The following is a 23,831-nucleotide window of genomic DNA, read 5'->3' on the forward strand; positions in this document are numbered from 1 at the left end:
TGCTCCACCTCCAATACATCCACCTTAACAGGCATTGTTATTCCCTTATGATATTTGGTCCCCCACATACTTTGTATCTGCCAAATGCTCTTTAAATCTAGAGATTAATTTTCTTCCTGTTCCTCCAGCATAAAACTCCCCACACTTTTTACAAGTTATTCTATACACTACTCCTTTTAATACACAACTCCCCTTCCCACATTTTACATACTGGGCAATCTGTCTTGTCACATCTCCTATCATATAACCTCACCAGTTGTTGTTTCAACATCTTAGCTGACTGAGCCACCACATTGGTCTTAATATCATACTTAGGCAACATTCTTTGTTTACCTCACTTGTTTGATTGAAAATTACTGCTAGACTGTGTGTAATTAAAGCTGTGAACATTATAAGCAGGTGATCCACAAAAGATGGAGGGACAACACTGAGGCTGGCATTTGACCCCAAAACATTTGTCTTTAACATGCTTTTTAACCACCTTTTTACAATGTATATCTGTTTTTATTTGAAGGTCTTAAAGGAGTACTTGGGAATAACCTTAAATATGCATATTGCATCGCCAGCTTATCAATTTATACAAAAAACATCTCTTGCCAAAGGGTTTATACTACTGACCACATTCATCACTCAATTTCACCCTTAATGGTTTGAGCCCTGGATATCTGAAGGACTGCCTGCTCCCAAGGGTTTCTGCCCACTTGACAAGATCATCAGAGGGGGCTCTGCTCCGCGTGTCAACAGTGAGAAAGGCTCGGTTGTCGAGCACACGGGACAGGGCCTTTTCAGTCATTGCCCCCAGGCTTTGGGATGCTGTCCTGGCTGAAATCCACTCCTCAGACAGTTTTTAGGAAAAAAGTAAAGGCGTGGCTCTTCAACCATGCTTTTAAATGAAAATATTGTTTTTACTGCTGCTACTTTGTTTTTTTATGTATTGCTTTTAATGGATTATTAAAATTTTAAATAGATATTGTTTATATTTATATTACTTGTACTTTTGTATTTTAATTATATATGTTGTTTTAATTATATTGTAAACCGCTTTGAGATTGGTTTTTTTAAATGAAGAGTGGTATATAAATCCAACAAACAATAAATAAATAATTTGCAACAGTGCAGAAATGGCCTGGAAAACAGGGTGTACTATCTAGCTCTCTCTGAAAATATTGGGGAGGGCTTGGGCCCTCCCTGACTTTAAGCTCTGCTCCGGGATCACAAGTCCACCTCACTGGGGCTTTTGCTGGTACTGCTCACCTCCCTCCACTTCTTGGGGAGGAGAGAAAGATGGCTGCTGAAGAAGGTAGCTGAAAGCTGGGGTGGTGGTTTCTTTAACCCCTCCCCTTCTGCTTTCCGCTTCTGCTGCCCCTTGGCTCACTCAGGACTTCTGCTCATACTATGCTGCTTGAGAGCCTACGTTTGCAGGCAAGGAGCACCAGCTCAAGTCTTTGTGTGTGTAGTGTGGGATGAGGCTATACAGGCACAGTGTGGGCTCTCTTCAGAACGTATAAGGAATGTGTGAAGGTCAGCAGACAGGGACAATGGGTGTGCCATTATGTCTGTGTGGAAATGTTGTCTGAATCTTCACCCGGAAGTCCACTAAGTGCAGGACATCCATGCTTGCTGTGCTGTAATCACTGGAGAATATGTTGTATCCATTGTGGCTGGCGATGATGGGAGTTGCATTTCAACAACTGCTGGAGAGCCCTGCCCTGGGGAAGTGACAGCGTTGTTAGTATTTGTTAGTTTAACTCATGAGAATATCTGTAATCAGAATCTGATGACAACCCTTCCTTGAATGCTGAAGGAGAGAAAGAGAAGACATTAGGGAAGAAAGGGGAGCGGAAGAGCGAAGGGAGATATTGAGTGCTTCTTTTCTATGGAATTGTTTAACTGGAATTGTTTAATCCAGGCCTACAAATAAGTGTATAAGAATTTGATTCAAAGTTTGGGCTGCTAAACAGCACAAAGAGCCACTAGGCTTGAAACAATGTAAATTGTTCAGTCAGGAGCAGTGTTCAAACCAGGTATGTGGGGCCCCTCTCAGGAATGTGAGATGAGAGGTCCATCAGCCAGAAGATAACAAATGCCAGAACCTGTCAGGAGATAAATAACATAGGTATGCAACTAGTCCATTAGCCAAATCCCTCACTCAGCAAAAAGAAACATCCCTGGCACCAAGATACCAATAGGGAGTAAGGTTATCAGAAAGGCCAAGTAGTAACTCATCTTCCCAGACTCTAAGTGGCACCTCTGGAATGCATATGTTGTTGTTGTTGTTGTTGTTATTAATAGTAATAAATACATCTATATCCCGCTCTTCCTCCAAGGAGCCCAGAGCGGTGTACTACCTACTTAAGTTTCTCTTTCACAACAACCCTGTGAAGTAGGTTAGGGTGAGAGAGAGAAGTGACTGGCCCAGAGTCACCCAGCAATTACCAATGACATGTATTAATTGCTTTACTGATATGCTTGTTTGCTTGAAACCTATATAAACTAGCCAACTGTGTGGCTTTGACACACAGTACCTGCCAGACTTTCTGACCTGTACTTTTGCCTTTCATGATCATGAAATAAATAAAAGTTTATTTGAGTATGCACCCTTGTTGCATTTTGACTTAAATTCAGTCAGGCAGCAAGTCTATAGCGGGCAGCTTGTCCAATCCTCTTTGGTCTGGCAATCCTCTTTGGTCTGGCAAGATGCTCCATTCTCTATTGACTCAGATAGAAGGATGAAAGCAAGGGTCTGGATCAAACAAGAGGGCAAGATTCCAGAGGATTTCCCTCCGCAACACTAATAGGATTGCCTATTACTGTTTCCTGTGCTATGCTTAACCCCCCCCCCCCAAAAAAAAACAACAAAAAACAAAACATTGCTTAGGCCTTTAGAAGATGGAGGTTTTCATATGACAGCCACAGGAGAGAGATGTTGTCCTGCCAGTTCTGAAATTTGTAAAGTTGTGGCAGCGTATCTAACATGAGAAGCGGAATGACTCTGTTCTCCACAGAGCAGGGCTCAGGTATGAAATCAGGAGACTTGTGCCTGTGTGATGGCAGGCAGAGGAACAAGTTCAAAAGATTGCTAGGAAAGGTATGAAGTCTTAGAAGGCCTCCATGCCTAGGATTTGTTCTTTTACTAGGCTATGATCAACTCAAGAATTCAGAACTGAGCTTCCAAGATGGAGTCCAGAATAGCTACCCATGACCTGGGAATCTGGCTTTTGATCTTAACATGAGCATGTTGCTGGTGGTTATGTTTACAGAGAAAAAGCTTGAAATAGAAGTGTTTTGCTAAAGACTCTCAGGCTTCTGTGGGCCCGGATGAGGCTTCCAGAAGAAAGGATAGGAAAATCTTAACTGTCCTCATCCTTTGTTCTGGAAACCTCATTCCAGTTAAGACATCTTAACTGTCTCTTTCCTTGGCTACCAGACCCCTCACTGTCCTCCCCTATCTTGTACCCACCAATATCTTATTAATCTTATCTTTCCATTCCCTGTACCATTCAGCCAGGCAGGGCAGGGTCCCTAATGCAGCATAAATAGCACAGTCTTGAATGAACTATTAATATTTCTGCTGATGCTAAACAAACTAAAATATGACACATCTGTTCTATGTACTGGGACATGTGTATAAATTGCATAATTATATCCCACCCATATTTAACTTGCTCAACTTCAATTTTGTGCTTGTAGAATTTTGATTTTTGACTTGCATTAAATGGGTGTCTTTGCTTCAGGCTTTCATCCTGTACGATATATGTGAAGCAAAGAACAAAGGCTTCTTAGCTGCATTCCAGAGTTTCCTTCATTTTGATGTTCTCTGTACAGGAGAACCAAGAGTCACTCCAAGAAAACTGCAGGATAAGCAACCTTTGAGCACCATTAGTTACAGCATGATCTGACAGAGGCAGGCTGTGCTTCCATTTGTTCTCCTTTCTATTCCTGTGGAGGAGTTTAAGAAAGACCATTGCAGAAGCAAGTAAATAAGGGCATGAAGATGGCACTTTATTGGATTAACCTGTAACTGACACAGCTGAAATGATATTTGTTGTTCTTCCGCTAGAAGAAACAATAGCTCTCCCAGACTCTTTAGCAATAGAAATGAATGTCTAGCATTGAGTTCCCCCCAACAATTTGTTGTGGTACTGTGATGCATCGGGCCTGCCTTTCCATCTAAAGGGTGAGTGAAGGGGAAGATTTTTTTACAACTAATTAGTTAGTACTCATTGCCCCATACTGGTGTTTTGTGTTCTGTTGACTTGCTCCATGGACTCCGTTGTTTCTAAGACCTGGTTCACACAATTGTTTGAATCTAGTTTTAAAATTGGTAACTGGCATGAATGTGATTGTGTGAACCCACACACCAAGATTAGTCAGTAACCAACATAGATGCAATTGTGTGAACCCACACCAAGATTACTGAAGTTGGTTTGTGTCCTGAGATGAAACTGACATTCACACTTTGGTTCACACGATCACACTAATGTCAGTTACCAATTTAAAATTTAGATTTAAACTGTGTGAGCCAGTACTAAATCAACAAAAGGTTGATTTACCTATTATGAGCAAGGCTTGGAGCCAATTTGGTAGTTTTTAAGGGTTTTTTAAAACCAATAAGAGCTTCACACAGGATGCATAAATATGATTTGGGAAGCACAGTAATGCCACACCCTCTATAGATGGGAGTTTCTCTCTTTCTCTTTTTAGATGACACCTGCTGTGTGTGAAATCAGGAATGCCGAAGGAGCTGTTCTGAATTCACTATATTCAGGATCAGGGTGGCAGAACTTGTTTGCTGGAATGTTTAATAGTTTCTTCAGCATCTTTTAAAAATGGCACTGATGTAGTACAAGCTATTTTACAGGCTCACCACCTAGGAATGATAGTAGAAAGCAGCAGTGCTTGTATCAGCATGAAAGTTGCTACACAAGATGCTTTCCTGTTAGCCAATACTTGCTGGTCTCTACATGTTATTAGAAAAGTGATTAGGTAAAGTGATGTCTTTCGCTTGATTAAAGAGTAATGCATGCTTTCAAAGTGCATGGAACAATTCAGTGGGATGAATGGCAAATTCTCAGGACTAAATTATATATGCGGTAGAAGACATAAGAAGTGTCTTCTGATTCTTTTTTCTTTTTCTTTAGCACAGCTTCAGGGGTCTTCTGATTTGTTCACTGCAGCAGCAGTGGTGATGGTGGGGGAGAGGAGGTGCTTTAGCTTTTTTAATTGGCCACTGGTCTGTTTAAAAAACACCTCAGCTGTAAAAACAAAGTGTTAAGGATGCCCTCCCCACCACTGCTACAATCAAATTAGGAGCCCCCTGAAGCGGCACTAAAAGTTAGATAAATGAATGAATGAATGAATGAATAAATAAATAAATAAATAAATGAGATAATTTATGTTTACCTAAGAGAGTGGCTTGCCCCATATATGTGGTTAGGCTGGATCAGTTCCAGTTTGTGACTTTTGAGGATGTGGACAACCTGATTGGAACGGTGTGGCCCACCACCTGTCCTCTTGACCCTTGCCCAACATGGCTTGTTCGATCTAGCAGGGAGGTTGTTGTAGAAGGCTTGGTAGAGATCATAAATGCATCTCTGAGGGAAGGTAGGATGCCTCCTAGTCTTAAGGAGGCAATTATTAGACTGCTTCTAAAGAAGCCTACCTTGGATCCCTCAGAGCTGAGTAACTACAGGCCTGTCTCCAATCTTCCGTGGCTGGGCAAGGTAATTGAGAGGGTGGTGGCCTCCCAGCTCCAGACAGTCTTGGAGGAAACGGATTATCTAGACCCATTTCAAACTGGCTTCTGGGCTGGCTATGGGGTGGAGACTGCCTTTGTCGGTCTGATGGATGATCTCCAACTGGCAATTGACAGAGGAAGTGTGACTCTGTTGGTCCTTTTGGACCTCTCGGCAGCTTTCAATATTATCGACCGTAGTATCCTTCTGGAGCGTCTAAGGGGGTTGTGGGTGGGAGGCACTGCTTTGCAGTGGTTCTGCTCCTTCCTCTCGGGCAGGTTCCAGATGGTGTCCCTTGGAGACTGCTGTTCTTCAAAATCAGAACTTTTGTATGGTGTCCCTCAGGGCTCCATATTGTCTCCGATGTTGTTTAACATCTACATGAAACTGCTGGGAGAGATCATCAGGAGATTTGGTGCAGGGTGCTATCAGTATGCTGATGACACCCAAATCTATTTCTCCATGTCAGCATCATCAGGAGAGGGCATAACCTCCCTAAATGCCTGCCTGGAGTCAGTAATGGGCTGGATGAGGGATAACAAACTGAGACTGAATCCAGATAAGACAGAGGTACTCATTGTGTGGGGTTGGAACCCGGGAGACGATTTTGATCTGCCTGTTCTGGATGGGGTCACACTTCCCCAGAAGGAACAGGTACACAGTCTAGGGGTGCTTCTGGATCTAAGTCTCTCCTTGGTGTCCCAAGTTGAGACAGTGGCCAGAAGTGCCTTCTATCAGTTTCGGCTGATACGCCAGCTGCATCCGTTTCTTGAGTTAGATGACCTCAAAACAGTGGTACATCTGCTGGTAACCTCCAGACTGGATTACTGCAATGCGCTCTGTGTGGGGCTTTCCTTGTACATAGTCCGGAAACTACAGTTGGTCCAGATTGTGGCAGCCAGGCTGGTCTCTGGGTCATCTAGGAGAGACCATATTACTCCCACATTGAAGGAGTTACACTGGCTGCCAATATGTTTCTGGGCAAAATACAAGTTGTTGGTCATAACCTATAAAGCTCTAAACAGCTTGGGCCCTGGGTTTTTAAGAGAATGTCTTCTTCGTAATGAACCCCGACGTCCATGGAAATCATCAGGAGAGGTCCGTCTGCATTTGCCACCGGCTCGTCTGGTGGCTACTCAGGGACGGGCCTTCTCCGTTGCTGCCCCGAGGCTATGGAATACGCTCCCTAGTGAAATAAGAGCCTCTCCATCTCTGACATCCTTTAAAAAGTCCTTAAAGACGCATTTCTTCACCCAGGCTTTTAACTGATATTGTTTTGATTGTCTTGATTGTTTTGAATGTTTTTAAATTGATTTTTTAAACCAAGTTTTAAAAATGTTTTGTATTGTATTTTTTATTTTGGGTTGTAATTTGTTGAGTTGTATGTGTTTTTATTGGATGTATTTTAATGTGTTTTGAGCCAAAGAACATTTTTTATGGGGCAGCTAATAAATAAAGTTAATTTTTGTTGTTATCATGTTCCTGTCATATCCCTCCCCTATTTGGTCCTCAGTTAAATAGGAGATGAATGACTCACAAATTAGAAAGTTTAATAAACTCTCTAATTGGGTTTATTAACCCAGTAAAAAAAAATCCACAGATGGGTTTGTTAGGATCCTTATAGGTTAATAGGACTGGAATAGCTCCAATCCTAAATGGGTCCAGTGGCCATATCAGGTGTCTCAATCTTTCATGCATACAGCTTACACCTTGCAGACAAACATCAAATGAATGGCCACTCAGGGTCATGCCCAGCAGGTGCCTTGGTGTGGTGGTGGTGGTGGTGGTGGTGGTGGGGACAAGGGCATATTGGCATCATGGATTCCTGGTCAAAATCCCACTCCCTCCTCACATGTTCACTGAATGTGTAAGGATGCAAGTCTGAACAGTTCTTTAATCTGGTTTTTCATATGGCAAATTATCAGCTAATTAACTGATACTTACAGAGCATCAAAGATCCCACTCACCTGTTTCATATACTAAGGATTTTTATGTATCTTCATAAACTTAAAGGTATAAAACAATATACCTCAATACAATACAGCAATAGTTATGACGAGTCCCACCTCAAGTGGTGCAGTTGGGAAATGCTTGACTACCAAGCAGAAGGTTGCTGGTTCGAATCCCTGCTGGTACTATATCAGGCAGCAGCAATATAAGAAGATGCTGAAAGGAATCTTCTCATACTGTGCGGGAGGAGGCAATTATAAACTCCTCCTGTATTCTGCCAAAGAAAACCACAGGGCTCTGTGGGAGCCAGGAGTCAAAATTGACTTGATGGCACACTTTACCTTCATTTGTGCCTACCTTCCCATTGTCATCTGTATTAATGAGTAGTGCACGACATTCCATCTTCTGCTTGAACAAGGGAGAGGGCAATTCATTCTCCAATCCCCTCTTCCTCATGCAGCCCTCCGTGCTGCATGCCATTCTGTTGTGTAGGGTCCCAGAAGCATATGGGGGGGTGGGTTCATATGGGGCGGGTTGCAAAGGAAAGGGAGGATCAGCAAAAATATCTCTCCCCCCCTCCCCCCTCCCCCTCACTCTCACCCTCTGTCTAGAAGTGCCTTCCATTCCCAGAATCTTTAGGGTACAACCCATAGAAGATAGAGCTAGTAAAGAGTATTACAAGTGAAGGCCTCTGTATACATTGCATTATTTTCAGTGTACACCTAAGCTATTTTAGTGCACAGTTAAAAAGATAAAGGATGTGACAAAGAGGTATTTTAATTGTTTATATTTCAGACAAACATCTGAATCATACAAGTCAAATGACAGTCCCATTCATATATAAAGCAATGTATGTGGGGATGCAGTGGTGAGAGGGGTGAATCCTCCCCCGCCCTACCTCCTTGCTGTCTGTTGCTCAAACTCCTCTTTTCCTCAGCTCAGCGCTGATATCAAAAGTGAGCTGAATGGGGCCAGGGGGAAAGGCTCTGGGTTGACAGACCACAGGGCGGAAAGACAGGGCAGGGTTCAGTCCCCCTCACCTGTGTGTGCCTCTTTTGGTGTTAACATTTGACCCACCACTTTCTACGTGGAATAGGCCAAACACACGAACAGCAGACATGAGTGCTGCCATTACATCTAGTTTGGCCTCATGGTTCCTTGTTGAGATTATATTTCCTGGTACACTACAGCACACATGGGATAATTTGTTGTTGTCCTGAGAATGCTGCTAACTCAGATTGAAAATGTGTAAACACTTCCAGTCTAATTTAAAAACTTATTTGAAAGTTCGTTATGGCCCAACTAGATAGTTAACATCGGAAATTCCAACTTTCAGAGGAGTACGCCAGGGCTGTATACTTGCTCCTGTTTTATTTAACATCTATGTTAATTCTGTGGTCACTTGTTTGTCCACCCTTTCCATTCATCCTCCGAAGCAAGCCAATATCCATCTTATTTATTTATTATTTCTTTGTGTAAACCGCCTTGAGCCATTTTTGGAAGGGCGGTATAGAAATCAAATAAAGAAAGAAATAATAATAATAATAATTAATAATAAGCATGTCTCCATACTATTATATGTGGATGACATGGCTATTATGTCGCAGACACCTGTAGGCCTTAAGTGTGCCCTAAGACTGTTCTCATCATTCTGTAATTAAGAGTCTATTGAAATAAACTATAATAAAACTATAGTCTTAGTGTTCTCCAAGCGAGCTAGTTGGTATAATTGGTCTATACAAGGACACAAGATTGAGCAGGTTAATTCCTTTAAATATTTAGGAATTATGTTTCACACTGTTGGTTCTAGAAATACCCATTTTAATTCCATCAGGCAGTCTGCTCAATTGGTTATAAATAAAATCAAATCTTACCATTTTACACATGGTGCTGCTTTTATACCTGCTACACTGAGACTCTATACAGCTAAAGTATTACCTTAGCTTTTATATGGAGCCCAACTGGGACCTGCAATTAATTTCGCTTCACTCGAGGCTATCCAAACTAAGTTTATCAGATGCATTTTGCAGGTAACCTTGTTGTGCTCCTAATGCTGCCATCAGAAGAGAAGTTGAGCTTATTAGGTTGGAATCTTTATATTGGTGTTGTATTTTTCAGTTTTGGTTAAAATTGGTTTTTGGACAGGCGGGTTTGGCCTCTTTGGTTATGAGGGATGGTTTCAACTTGAGTTGGAAACGAGCAGTGTTGAGTAAATATTCTCTTTTTGGCCTTTCCGTAGAGGATCTGTCTACTGCAGGAATTCAGCAGGCCAGGAAGTTAGTTAAGCAACATGTTTGGGAGTTCAACAAGAAGCTGCATGGATCGAGCATGGTTTATATTTAGGGAGTCAAGCTATCAACCTTAAACCTGCTAAGTATTTTGATGTGGTGCTTGTTCCTAAATATAGACGAGCTCTCACTTTAGCATGATTAAATGTTCTTCCCACAGCAGTATTGGAAGGCAGGTAGGGAGTTGCCCTATCTTTACAACTTTGCCCATGTGGTAAGTGGGCTATAGAATCCACCTTCATGTTATCCTTCATTGTGATTTTTATAGTGAACCCCTTTCAAGACTTATATCTCCTGTGTTAGATAATTTGCCGGGCTGGTCTGATGAATTTTACTTAAATTATCTTTTAACTAATGTGGACAATGACATCATCTCTGGTGTGACCAGATTTTGTTATTTTATTTGTAAATGCATACTGTTTTCTTGTAAATGTTTGCTGGTCAATGACCGAATAAACTTATCTCCCCCCCCACCCCAAATTTTTTGCTTTTATTAGTAATAGAAATAGAACCGGTTACATCTCTGAGATTGACATAGTCATACATGAATAAGAGCAATTACTCATCCACAGCAAAGAAAGCAGGATAAAGGAAAAAAGACTTGTACAGAGTAATAATATTTAAGTATACTTGAATGAATTGAGATAATCTGTAAAAAAAAAAAGTGTACATCTAAGAACTAAATCCAATCGTCAGAGAGAAGATGAACCTTGAGCCTCACACAGAACTCTCACCTTAGCCGCAGAAGAATTTAAAACATAAAAATTCAATAGAGAAGAGAATGTAAGCGTTAAAGCACAGGTTCTACCAAAAGAAAAAGGTATACATATTGTATATACGAAGCCACATATCCACCAATATTTTGTAATCAAAATTCCCATCTTGTCCCATACAGGTATGCAAAACGTCACAGTAAAGTAAGTGACAAATCAGTTAAACCTTCAGCAGTCCTCCTCTTCATTTAACAAACAAAAAAAAAACGGAGAGATAAATGGAAAGATATTATTTCATGAAGAGATAGACTAACTTCAGTCAAAACTGGTCTCTATAACCCCCCACAGGGAGAATAGGCTATCAAGCTATATCACCCAGATCTCTCCTCATACATATATGTAATCCTTCTCGATTTCCTTCTGATTGTTTGCATCACAACAAGCAGTTCATGCAACAATTACCATTATACAGTTTCCATAACAACCAGTAAAAGCCCATAGGAGGAAATGAAAATAAAAAAAGATACTGAGGGGAAAAAATAGGAATGATAAAGGTATATATATATTTAAAAGTTAAAATTTGATTTCAGTTAGAAGCTGAGGCTATCTAGTTAATTGTTCAAACCAAGACTTAAGAGTACCAAAAAGTCAGACACTGAGCATTCCAAATAAAATATCTCAGTATGTAGTCTTTTTAAAGCTATTATTATCATATCATAAAATAATGCCAATAATCGTATGCCTTAAATTTAAAATTCCCTCATTCTTAATATATCTCATCTCCTCTATGAAAAGGAAAAGAGAAACATAAAGAAACAAAGGACAAAAATCTGTGACAATTCTTTAAGTCGTTAAAACTATCAGGTTTATCATACAATATCCCAGTTCCTAATTAGGTTGTTATCCACTTTAAATCATTATATAGAGTCCCCTAATTGAAAGGCCGATTAATGAGGTATAATATTTAATTATACTCAAAGTTAAAATCTATATATTAAACCCCAAATTAGTTACATTAATTATCATTTCTTCCAGAAAGGTATATAGCAGTTCCTTAAGTCTTTGGACCATTCGGGTATATCTTAAAAAATCTCAGTTCCTGAGTAGGTTATTTCAATACTAAACCCCTATATAGAGTTCCCTAAATCTTAGTGGTTAAAAGAAAGAAAAAAGGAACAATTAACACAGGGGATACATTAAAATACAATAATAAGGTATATTATATAATTATATTATGTTAAAACCTGTATGTGAAACCCTAAATAAATCAAATGTCTCAAGAAAAAGAGCCACAAGGCGGGGGGGAGGAGACCTCAAAAGGAAAGGAAAGGAGGAAAGGGGGGGGGGACAAGTTCAGGAGGAAATAAAAGTAAGAGAGGGAAGATAATTCCATTATATTAAAACATATCAGCAAAGAGAAATAAAATACTGATAGATACACCACTAAAAATATCAGGCTTTTCATTTATCCCAGCACAAAGACAGAAAGAAAGAAAAATTGGTAAACATCTCAGCTGACTCACATAACATAGGGTTAATATCAAATCTTAAAGCCAAGGACACTCTCTCATTAAGGGGGAGACTGAACAGTGCCGGAACTTTTACATGCCTGGGAAGAAAGGGTTATCAAGTTTCTATACAGTAAAATTCCTTCAGTTAGAATCCTTCCGCGCAAATCTCACCGTAGCTACCTATCCAAGGACTAGGTAATTCTAATAAAACACACCCAAAAGACATATAGCTAAAGCAAATAAACTTTTAAATAAGATTTAAATACTTTAAAAATCCCTTTTTGTAAAATCTTCTTAAATTATCTTAAAGTGAAACACCACTTAACAGTCTCCCCCCATGCCAATTTTCCCTCCCTGTTTTTGGCAAAAAGTACCACGATTGCAACACCAGAATAAAAAATCATCATCACTCCATCTCAGCTGAGTAACAAGTTCAGAAATTCTTCGAAGTAAAGTCAAGATCCCAATACAAAATGCTAATTGACATGAACTGTGATTGAATGGCAGTTCCATCAATGGTACTGAACTACAAAAGACCGAGAAGTCCTGATTCCACTAAGAAAGATAGAACATAGGAAAACAGTCCTCCTCTTCTTGTGCCAAACAGCCAGTTCTCACCAGTCATTTTCATTTCATTTCCCCAGTCAGAGCTTCAAATGGTTAGTAATAGGAAGATAATTGTCAAGCCATAAAACACTTTGTCAGTCGTGCAAACAGAAGGAACTATAAATCCAGGGAAGATCTTTCGAGATCCTGGCAGGCAAATCCTCCCTAACACAGATAAACTGAGTCTTTCCCGTTGGGACTTTGTAAGTAAAACTTAAGTTGGTTAAATGTGTAGATATGTGGCATTGCAAAGCAGTTTTTAAAAGACCCATAAAAAAGCTGCTTTTCTCTCCAAGACTATCTCCTTCACCCTTCCTCTTCTCCATTGCATATGTCATAACAAAATTCACAATCATCTCCGACAGATTATGTGTAGGTTAAAGATCAAAATAAAATAAGTAATTGCTGTAGCCTCCAACATTTTAAAAGGATTCTTCAAAGCAAAACTAAAAGCTGATAGCATTTGAATGATGAGCTTTATGGTCAAGTCCATAGAAAGATTCAAAAATAGCAAATAGCAAAAAATAAGCAAAAGTTGACAGTAAAAGAAAACTGTAAATCTGACAAACGCACAGCCGTGCCGGGAAGTTCAAGGTGAGGTGGGGGAGGTTCACGAAGAGAGAGGGAAAAGAAAAGAAAAACCCCATACTAATCTCCAACAAACGCTGTGAGTAGTTTAAAGTTTAAGATTAAAATAAGAAATAAGTAATTGCTTGGATATCAGACATTTTAAAAAAACCTCTTCCGGGCAAAACTGAAAGCTGTTAGCATTGGAATGCTGAGATCTCCAGCAAACTAAAGATAGCAAAAAAATAAGCAAGAGCTTTCAATGAAGAAGAAGAAAAAAACCATAGATCTGTCAAACTCACAGCTGTGGACATCTCAGAGATTTATTAGGAAAGATAAGATAAGAGGAATAGAGCAGGTCGTCTGTAATTAGATGATGAAAAGCCTCTCTTCATTTGGTCCGATGATCGCAGGAAGGTCTCTCTAGATGTTCAACCAGGGTTTTCCAGACTTTTTAGGGTCTGAAGACCCCCCTAGACTCCCACCTCTAGGAGAAGGACCAAGCCCCACATGCATACCGACCTCCATCTGGCCGACGGAAGGTGATAAGACCAAACAATTGATGAAAGCCCTGACAGCTGGTTTAGTCAGGAGTTTTCGTTCCAGATGCCATTTTGCTTCACCCAAAAAATTATCTATCTATCTATCTTTTCCCTGCTAACGGGGCAAAGAAGCATCTTTCAAAGTAGTTATTCTTATCTGTCTAGCAGGGAGAGAGCAACTGTACCTATTCAGTGATGGTTGCTGATGTTTCCGTTTGTTTCTTGTTAGACTGTGGACCTTTGGGGAACAGGGAACCACCTTGTTGTTGTTTTTATTTTTCTATATAAACTACTTTGATAACTTTCTTTATTGAAAAGCATTCTTTCTTACAGACTTTCACGGCATACATAACAGCATTTCCCTTCTGTGGACATTAGTAACATTGCATAGGAGAACACTGTGATCTATAATGCTTTCCTGGAATGGATAAGAACATAACCTGATCCAACAGCCCTGCTGGATCAGGCCCAAGGCCCATTTAGTCTAGCATTCTGTTCCCAAATGCCTCGGGGAAGCCCACAGGCAAGAGCTGAAGGCACGCCCTGTCTCCTGTTATTCCTCTGCAACTGGTATTTAGAGGCATCTTGCCTCTAGGCTAGAGGTGGCCTATAGCCCTCACACTAATAGCAGTTGATAGACCTGTCTGCCATAAATTTATCTAAACACTTCTTAAAGCCATCCAGGCTGGTGGCTGTCACCACATCTTGTGGCAGAGAATTCCATTGTTAATTATGTGTTGTGTGGAAAAAATACTTCCTAAATTGTCTGTCCTAAATTTCTTGGCAATCAGTTTCATGGGATGACCCCTGGTTCTAGTGCTATGTGAGAAGGAGTTCAATGTCACATCTAGTTTAACCCTAAGAACTAGATTTAGGACTTCCTGTGAAAGATTTGTGAAAGCTGTTCAGGTGCTCCATACCAGGCGTGCAATACAGGCTCAGTTCTGTCTGTATGCTTTCCAACCTTCATTGAGAGTTTGGCTTAGCTTACTGCTAGAGAGAGGAGAATTGGAGAATTCATTGGAGAAGAATGCAGGCATTAGCAGCATTGCTCAGGATGGCTCTCTTCTGCTCCAGGCGAAAGCACCTTGCATTTCTGGGTGCTTAAGACACTTTGAAGCTCTTCTCATGATCAGTGAGAAGAGCTTCTTCCGGGTCTGCAGGGAGAGTGGACTTAGCCCACTCTCCCTGCAGATGATCCAAAGGCAGCCCTGGGCAGCCGGATCGGCCACCCACACGACTGCCAGCGCCATCACGGAGCCGGTGGGGGCTTCAGGGATCGGGGGCTGTGCGGCCCCCAGAAGTTCCAGGATGCCCCACACAAGCATCCGGCAACTGCACCGCGGCAACTCACGAGCAAAAAGATGAGGTTAACGGAGCACTTGCTCCGTTAATCTCGTCTAAGGGGAGGGGTATTTATGGAGGCTAGTTGCTGGGAGCTGCGCGGCTCCCATTGCAGCACACAATCGCCCAAAAGCGGGCTAGGCTCTCTTAGCCCACTTTTGGGCAATTGTGAGAATAGCCTCATTGTGTGGCAGGAAGCACAGGATGTGGGACGCAGTGGGAGGAAATTGCAGGGTTTCTGGCTTCACAATGGAGGTGGAAGGATTTGAGTGTGGCAAGTAGATCAGGAACCTAAATACATCTGGGCATATGGGCAGAGTGCAGTTCCAGTGGGGGGTAGGAAGGCTCACACAAGACCTGAGCATCAAAAGGGGACTCATATAAATTCAGAGAACTTCTCCTTTGTGGTTAAAGCCTGAAGCCTGAAGGTGGCTTGGTGAGCCATTGCCCTTAACACACAGCATCCTCTGCACCCGGTGTACCACCAACCTACTCAATCCTATTTCTCCCCTTCCCCATGGCCTTTAGAGAATGCTGTGCAGTGATCTTCCCACACCCCTGATCCCCATGCCCATGTTCCATCACAACCCTGATTCCCATCCCTACAATAGCTTTTCCTTCCCCCTCCCCTTTCCCACCATTTCCCCATCTCTCCGTATCTGCCCACTGGTCACAGTAGCAACTACCTCCAAGCCTGCTTGCTCCCTTTGAGAAGGCAGAGGGTGGAGAAAGGGGGACAGGAAATGTAGAGTCCACATTTCCTGCTCCTAGTTCCCTGCCTTCTTTCTTTTCAGAAGACAGAGGGCGAAATGAGGAGGAGGAGCACCAGAAGTGGGGCATGGCATGGCTGGTGGAAATGGCTGGAAATAGATGGGTAAACTGTGTCCACTGCTGCCCTCTGCCAATCCATCAGGTGACACGACTGCTTTGCCACTCCTCACTGGTGGGCTGATCCTGGATGAAACAGTCCACAAGAAATCCTGCTGACTACTTATTCATTTAAAGCTGGGGAGAAGAACATTCCCTTGGTGCTAGAATATATATTCCAATATAAAAGTACAAAAAACAACCAACCACACCCATTTGTAATCAAAGAGTAGATCTAGTCTCACCTAGTGGCGAATACTCTTGGATATCCTGTTCCAGTATGGCTCAGAAGCCACTGTGCTTTCCTAATAAACCAATATTATTTTTAAATTTGGACATGACCTAGCAAATCTAGTGTGTGGCAACAATTTCCGTTATTATTATTTATTTACCCAGTCAGACAGGTGTTATTGACTGGTTTATTTTATCCAGATATCGACTCCTTCCCAAGGACCTGGGATGGCTGAATTTTGTTGTCAATGTTGTTGCTGTTGTTATAGATATCGTCGCAGAATATAGGCTGTTCCCAGTAAAGCTGCTTTTTGTAATTGGCTGGTGGTGATTTCTGTGGCCCCTATGGTGTTGAGATGCTCTTCAAGGTCTTTTGGAACTGCACCCAGGGCGCCAGTTACCACGGGGATTATTTTGGTCTTTTTCTGCCACAGCCTTTCAATTTCAGTTTGTAGATCTTTGTATTTGGTGATTTTTTCTATTTCTTTTTCTTCTATTCTGCTATCCCCTGGTATTGCTATGTCGATTATTTTAACTTGTTTTTCTTTCTTCTCGACTACAGTTATATTATATCTGGTGTATTGTGTGGCAGATGTTTGTTTGTAGTTGGAATTAATAATAATAATAATAATAATAATAATAATAATAATAATAATAATAATAAATTCAATTTCTATACCACCCTTCCAAAAATGGCTGAGGGCAGTTTACACAGAGAAATAATAAATAAATTAGATGGTTCCCTTCCCCCAAAGCGCTCACAATCTAAAAGAAACACAATACAGACACCAGCCACAGTCACTGGAGGTACTGTGCTGGGGTTGGATATGGCCAGTTACTCTCCCTCTGCTAAATAAAGAGAATCACCATGTTAAAAGGTGCCTCTTTGTCAAGTTAGCAGGGATAAAGACAGAGATAAATTTCCTCTTTACTGGATGAATGTGGGAATCTCCATTCTAGATATTTAAAGGAGGAGTGGCCTAAAGTTATTTGGAGGATTCTATCTGTACTTGTGCAGTTGGGATTTAAAGTCATAACTGTGGCCTGTGTGAGAAGGGAAGTCAGGTGAGGCCTGGATTCCACCTCCCCTTGCCGTCTCCTTCAGCAGCAGTTATACCTATGCCTCCCAAAGGACAGATGTGCTATTACAGATAGACAGTGGAGGGAAAAGGAAGTTGGGTTGCCAGGACTCAGGGCGTAACCTGAAGTTTCAGAGCTTTTGCTTTCTTTTCAGGGTCTCCAGGAGGAGAACATTCACAGGGTGAAAGGGCAGAATCAAGGGGACAGGCTGGGTTTGATGAGAGCTTTTGCTATTAGATGCCAGGTATCATCTCTGATGCTCCTCTCCCTGAGTCTTAGGCTTTGAAGCTCTGGAATTCTGGGAATACTGCCTGCCATTCTGGTCTCTCTGACCCTCTTTACTGTCTCTTCTTCTCCTTTATTCCCTGTCTTTTGTTTCTGTCTTTTTCTCTGTTTCTTTTACTACCGAGTCTTTCTGAGGTTACTGTATCTTGGTCCACTGCTGATTCTCTGTCTCTTATCTTCCCTGTTACTTCTCTTCTCACTTAAGACTACTACTGCTGCTGTTGCTGCTACTACTCCTCTATTTATATATACTGCTTTTCAACAACAGTTTTCAAAGCAGTTCACATAGAAAAATAATAAATACATAAGGTGGGCTTCCTACTTTGCCAACAAAGCTCCTCCTCTAGAGCTGTAGTGAACTTTTAGTTCCATGAACATGATTGCTCACTTTCCTCAGAGAAGACTACATGTAAATATTCCATCTAGGCTTAGAATGAAGAGAGATGTCTTAAAGAAGGAACCTCACAACGTGTTCTCCAGCTGTGCTGCAAGAAGGTGTACTGAACCACCAGTCATCCCAATTGACTGAGCACAGGTTCAAGTTGTCAGTTTTGTTCTTCCCTGCCTTTTTTCTTAATTCATTCACTTGCTACACTGCCACCTCTAGTTGGGAAAGTTTACCAAGAGCCCTGCAACCCATCTTGGGTACTTTCCCCATCTTGGGTACTCAGCTGCAGTGTGCTTTGTTAAATCTCCCCAGCTGCAAGAAGAGGAGGCAATAATGGATGACTAAGGGAGTGGGAAAGGATAGGGGAAAGACTGACATCTTAAACTGTCGTTTAATTGGCTGATATGCTCTTCTGACAGCTCAGTTGTGGAAGTGGGCTGTGAACCCTCTTTTAATCTTTTATCAGCCTTAGAATGTTCAGAAAAATCTTAAAACATCCCAGCAGCTCAGCCCATGGGAGTCAGAGGCTTCTTCCCCAGTGCCGTAACTGTGGCCGAATTTGCACATTTGTGTCACAGAACCACAGCTGAAGGGGCCAGAGGTTCTGCAAAGCATTACATCTGAATGCGTGTGACATATCTGAGATTTCTATTTTCTGCCTCCAGTCTGAGCCCTCAGGTTGTAGTCAGTTTCATTGCCACAACACAAGGTTTGACTCAGCCTGAGTTTTGTCCCAATTTGGCACCACAGGCTGCATCCCCTGGACCCAGAGTTGAAGGAGGAAGCTCCTCCCTCAGTTACAGCCATGATTGGCTGTGTGGACTTGCTGAATGCAGAGAGGAAACTCTCCGTTACGTCCAAATTCAGATGGGAGAGTGAGGGGAGTGGGGAGCAGAACTGTGGGGCCACTGGTTCCACGTTGCATGTGAATGTGACCTGTTTTAAAACCACTGTAATATTGCAACATAGATTATTTAAGAAAAAATATTTTTAAAAGTCTTCTCAAGTTTGTTGTCAATTGAAACTTGTCCTGTGCTCATTTTCTAGTTAAGAGTTTGAGACTGACGTTCTCCTCAGTTTCTTGAATCTCAAATAATCTTACAGAGTATAAATAGCAAAAAACCTATGGTTTCACATCTCTGTCATCATCAGTAGGAAAAACTACAAACAGATTTTGATTTTGGTATCTCCCCTTTGAACACATGGTACTCTGCCCTAAGGCTGTTCTAATAAATTGCTTCTTGCTTCTAAAATGTGCGGTTCAAAGTAACCTTCCGTATTGTTGCTTTATTACATCAGAAACCTCTGCTAGAATAGGAGGATCATTGTGTATTCACTGCTGATTCGCTATGCGAAAATCACCCCAGGTTATCTCCTTTTGCAGTTTTCAACACATCTTGTCAAAATAGCGTATGGATGGGTAAAACAATTACTTTGTTGCTGATCTCTAGACCGAATGGATAATGATGGTGGAAGATCTGTGTAATGCACACCTGCCCCTTTATGTGTAAAGGGCACAGAGGGAGGGGGTGCCGCTGAGCCCTTTTCTCCCCCACTGGCTTTTTTCCTGCAATCTGTGGCAGGCACTCTTCAATACTGAAAATGAATCTATGTCAGAGAAGAGTGACTGGAAGAGCAGGGCTGTTGGAGAAAAAATGGAGAGCGCCCTCTTCCCACATAACCCCCTTTGCACTTTGATTTGCAGATGATTAGGGCAAGCTTGCATTTGCTGCCATCACATGTGTATGTCCCTCTGACCACATTTTAGAGATGAAGTTTCAGTGGCCACACTTAAGGTTTGTTTTGGAAAAACAGCAAAGGCTGTTCTCTCAGTAATGTAAGGCGAAAACAAGGCATCTCACTTTTCCATATTCCAAGTTGAATGTCTTTCTTCTTTTGACCCTTCGCAATGCATTGCTGTTAGCACAAATGTTTTAGTAGCTTCGATTTATGAGCAGCTGTAAGAGAGAATGATGCCACCAAATCTGATGCAAAAAGATGTGCAGAAACATATTAATCTAAAATTATCAAAATTCCAATGTGTTTCAGGCTATACAGCTCTTCTTCAGGAGCTTTTTCAGATGGTGACTTTACTGCAGCTTTGGGAGGATGGTTGTGCATTCACATATCAGCCAGATTTACCCTGAAGTCCATGTGATATTTCAGAGAGCACTTAAAGCACAATTCAGGTTTCCCCCCCTGTATTGGAACCTTACCTGATTTATGTCCGGGGTAAAATAACCCACTTTTTGCGTCGGAGTATCTGTTATGCCCCAAACTCACAGTACTGCCTTGCGGTAAAGTATCCTGTCTGAAAAGCCTTCAAGAAGTTTTTCACATGGGGCATTTAAAGCCCTTTAAGTCACATCTCCCCTGGAATGGAGGGGATGCGTTCACATATCAGCCAGCTTTACCTCAAAGTCCCTGCAAGTTATTGGGGAGCAGTTCACACACAATTTGGGTTTTTCACTGAGTGTTAGAGTGTAGCCTGATTTATATACGGGGTAAAAAAATCTACTATTTGAGTTGGTTTTGGGGACAACTTCGAATTCACAGTAAAGCCTCCCAGTAAACTTGTGATAAAGTCTGCTGTGTGTAAATGTCCCAGGAGAATGTTTGATGCCAACTCTTACAGGCACTTCAAAGGGTTCAAACAGGCACTTATAAGGTTTGTGTTCTCTCTGACGATGTGTGTTATGTGAATCCTGAGTTGGCAGCAAACAAACCTTTGAAGAAGGGCCATTTAGCCTCAAATGCAAAGTTTGTGATGACTTCAAATCAATACATTTTTTGCATACTTTATAGTCTCCTTTTGCACTAGAACTGTTAGTGTCAGGAGCACAAACTGGGAGAAAATCTTGCCACACCAGGCTCAAGAAAATGAGCAAGGACAAGGCAAGCAGGAAAAGAAAGTCCAAGGGCACAGCCAATAGGGACACTCTAAGGCAGTTCAGGGTCTCAGACAAGTTACTCAGAGCATCAAGGGTGTGAAAAAGTTTATGAAATTAAAAACAGAAAGTGATACTTTGATCATATCTTAAGGCTGGGCGAAAACCTTGCAGGATTCATTAATTCATTTACTGTGGAGTGCTAAGTGATTGATTATATAATCAACAACTTCAGTTACTGTAAACTGAAGTTACTGTACATCTAGTTAGGGAACTTTCCAGTGACACAGTAAAGGTGCACACAAGGGCCCCAAACAATGGACTATGTACACACATAATAGCATGCCACATGTGAAGCTAAGCAGGTGTTACCAACCTGGGTACATTTATTCTGGGTGAGGGCCTTTTTAGGAATCATGGAAGAAGGGACTGAGACAAATGTGATCTATAAATAAGCAACCACCTCCATTTCTCTCATTTGATAGCATTTCCTATCTGTATAATTCAGCTAATTGTGTAGATTGGCCCACAGTAGAGTTTATCTCCTTTTGATGCATTTGGCTATAAATGATCAAAGGAGGATGTATTTGTAAAGCATTTGACAGGGGAAGTGTAATCCTCACAAACTTGAGCACCTTTTGTTGCGATTAATATCTGTCTTTTTATTTCTCTCTATTATTTCTTTCTCTGAATTATTTCATGCCCAGTTAGCACTATCATTTTAAAAAATTGCATGCTGAAAAATTTGTGCCCCAAAGCACCACATTTCTGTGTTTCTGTGGATGCCCTGATGCTCTAACCCTGTGCAGATGGACATTCAGTGTAGAAATGAACATTTTTATAGGGTAGGAGGTAGGGAATTGTCATACATTCAAGGTTTATGCAGGGGTCTATACACAAGCACATCCAAATGAACGTAGGCTCTCTACACACAGTCTTTGTCTGAAATGTTGCAGGGTGTGAATCAGCATGGGAAGTGCATGTGGTATTTTGAATACATGGAGATTGGTGTGTGTGTGTGTGTGTGAGAGAGAGAGAGAGGGGGGGGGGAGGGGGGCACAAATCCAATCATTGTTTTCATGGTTTCATGTCTGTCTTAGATGACGCTAGCATAGGCCTTCTATGTTTACCACTCCCTTTGTAAATTGCATACTGGAAATAAATACTTCCTTTCTTCATCTTTGTTCCTGATATCATAATCTGTTATCTGTTTTCAGTTTGGTTCTATTTCTTTTCATTGCCAGAAAATATTAAGAAGCCTGATAATCATTTTTCACTGTTTTTCAAGCACATCGCTGAGTCATACCAATTTATGCCTTTTTATTTCATACTTTCCACAGGTTACCTTGCCCCCCGGAACCTTCCAAGTGCAGGATTTTTCCCATTTCTCCAAACCTTGCTGTGTAGTTCAGATGCCACCTGCAAAGGCACACCATATACCCCTGCAGACCTGCTGCCACAGCTGAATGGCATTTCACCTATTAACCGGTAAGGGAGTAAATGGCGTTGTTTCTGAAGGAGAGTGTCCAACGGTTACCGAAGCAAAAGGGTGTAGTTTATGAACGTTAAGTTTTGAAGCTGAGAAGTCCCATTGACCTGCTTTTTTTAAAGATTGTGAGCCCTTTGGGGATGAATCTTGGTTTATTTTTATTTCTCTATGTAAACTGCTTTGGGAACTTTTGTTGAAAAGTGACACATAAATATCTGTCGTCATTGTAATTGTCCTCACCCAGGTGGAAAACCTGTATCTGGAATTTACCACTTGAAATCTCTGGTGGGTGGTGAATGCGATGGAATGAAATCTAGCATGCAAGAGAAAAAGCAACATTAATTTTCTATGTGCAGGATATTTGTGAGGATGGAGGACTTTTCAGTCATGCACTTCACCATACAGGCATCACCCAATGGTCTAGTTTTCATTGACAACTAGGTCATTGTTAGGGTTGCATTCCAATATAATTACATAACTGAACATAAGACCAAGCAACATTAAGATTATGATGATGACTACTACTACAACTACTATTGATTACTACCACAACTACTATGAAGACTACTACCACCACCACTACTACTACTATTTATATTCCACTTTTCAAGCAAGTTCTCAAATCCTCTACAGGTTTCCAGACAGGCAGGAGTCTTTCACAGATTTCCAGATCTGCACCATTTATTTATTTATTTATTTATTTATTTATTTATTTATTATCAAATTTGTACACTGCCCAAAACTTTCATCTCTGGGCGGTTAACAATAGCATAAAACAAGTTAAAAAACATATACAAAAAACTTAAAACAATTTAACAATTTAAAAATAAACCAGAAATTGAAACCTAAAAATTTAGGAAGCTGAGAAAGCTTGGGTGAAAAGATGGGTTTTCAAGTTTTGAAAATTGCCAGAGATGGGGAGGATCGTATCTCAGCAGGAAGCACATTCAACAATCCCGGGGCAGCGACCAAGAAGGCCCGTCTCTGCGTAGCCACCAAACGGGCCAGCGGCAACTGGAGACGGACCTAATCAGATGACCTCAATGGGCAGTGGGGCTCGTAGTGAAGAAGAGGCCCTCTTAAATACCCAGGGCCTAAGCCGTTTAGGGCTTTAGGGCTAAATAGCAGTTTGGGCTAACTAACACCATTTAGGGCTAACTAGCACTTCATATTTTGTCCGGTAACCTACAGGCAGCCAGTGTAGCTCCATCAGTAAAGGAGTTGCGTGGTCTCTCCAAGATGACCCAGAGATGACCCAGGCAGCAACCTGGCTGCCGTATTCTGAACCAGCTGAAGTTTCCGGACTACGTACAAAGTCAGCCCCGGATAGAGTGTATTACAGAAGTC

The 23,831-nt window shown here is 41.4% G+C and overlaps 1 protein-coding gene across 1 annotated transcript in view; it reads left to right on the forward strand.

Annotated features, from left to right (window-relative positions):
• ABCA12 (ATP binding cassette subfamily A member 12) overlaps window positions 1-23,831 on the forward strand; it is a 244,358-nt gene that overhangs the window by 66,249 nt on the left and 154,278 nt on the right. Inside the window, exon 5 of the mRNA XM_053268830.1 lies at window positions 22,336-22,483. Within this exon, the coding sequence (XP_053124805.1) occupies window positions 22,336-22,483 (148 nt within the window). The remainder of the gene's footprint in view (window positions 1-22,335; window positions 22,484-23,831) is intronic.

The sequence above is a fragment of the Hemicordylus capensis genome, chromosome 1 (genome assembly GCF_027244095.1).
Source record: "Hemicordylus capensis ecotype Gifberg chromosome 1, rHemCap1.1.pri, whole genome shotgun sequence".
Lineage (NCBI taxonomy): Eukaryota > Metazoa > Chordata > Lepidosauria > Squamata > Cordylidae > Hemicordylus > Hemicordylus capensis.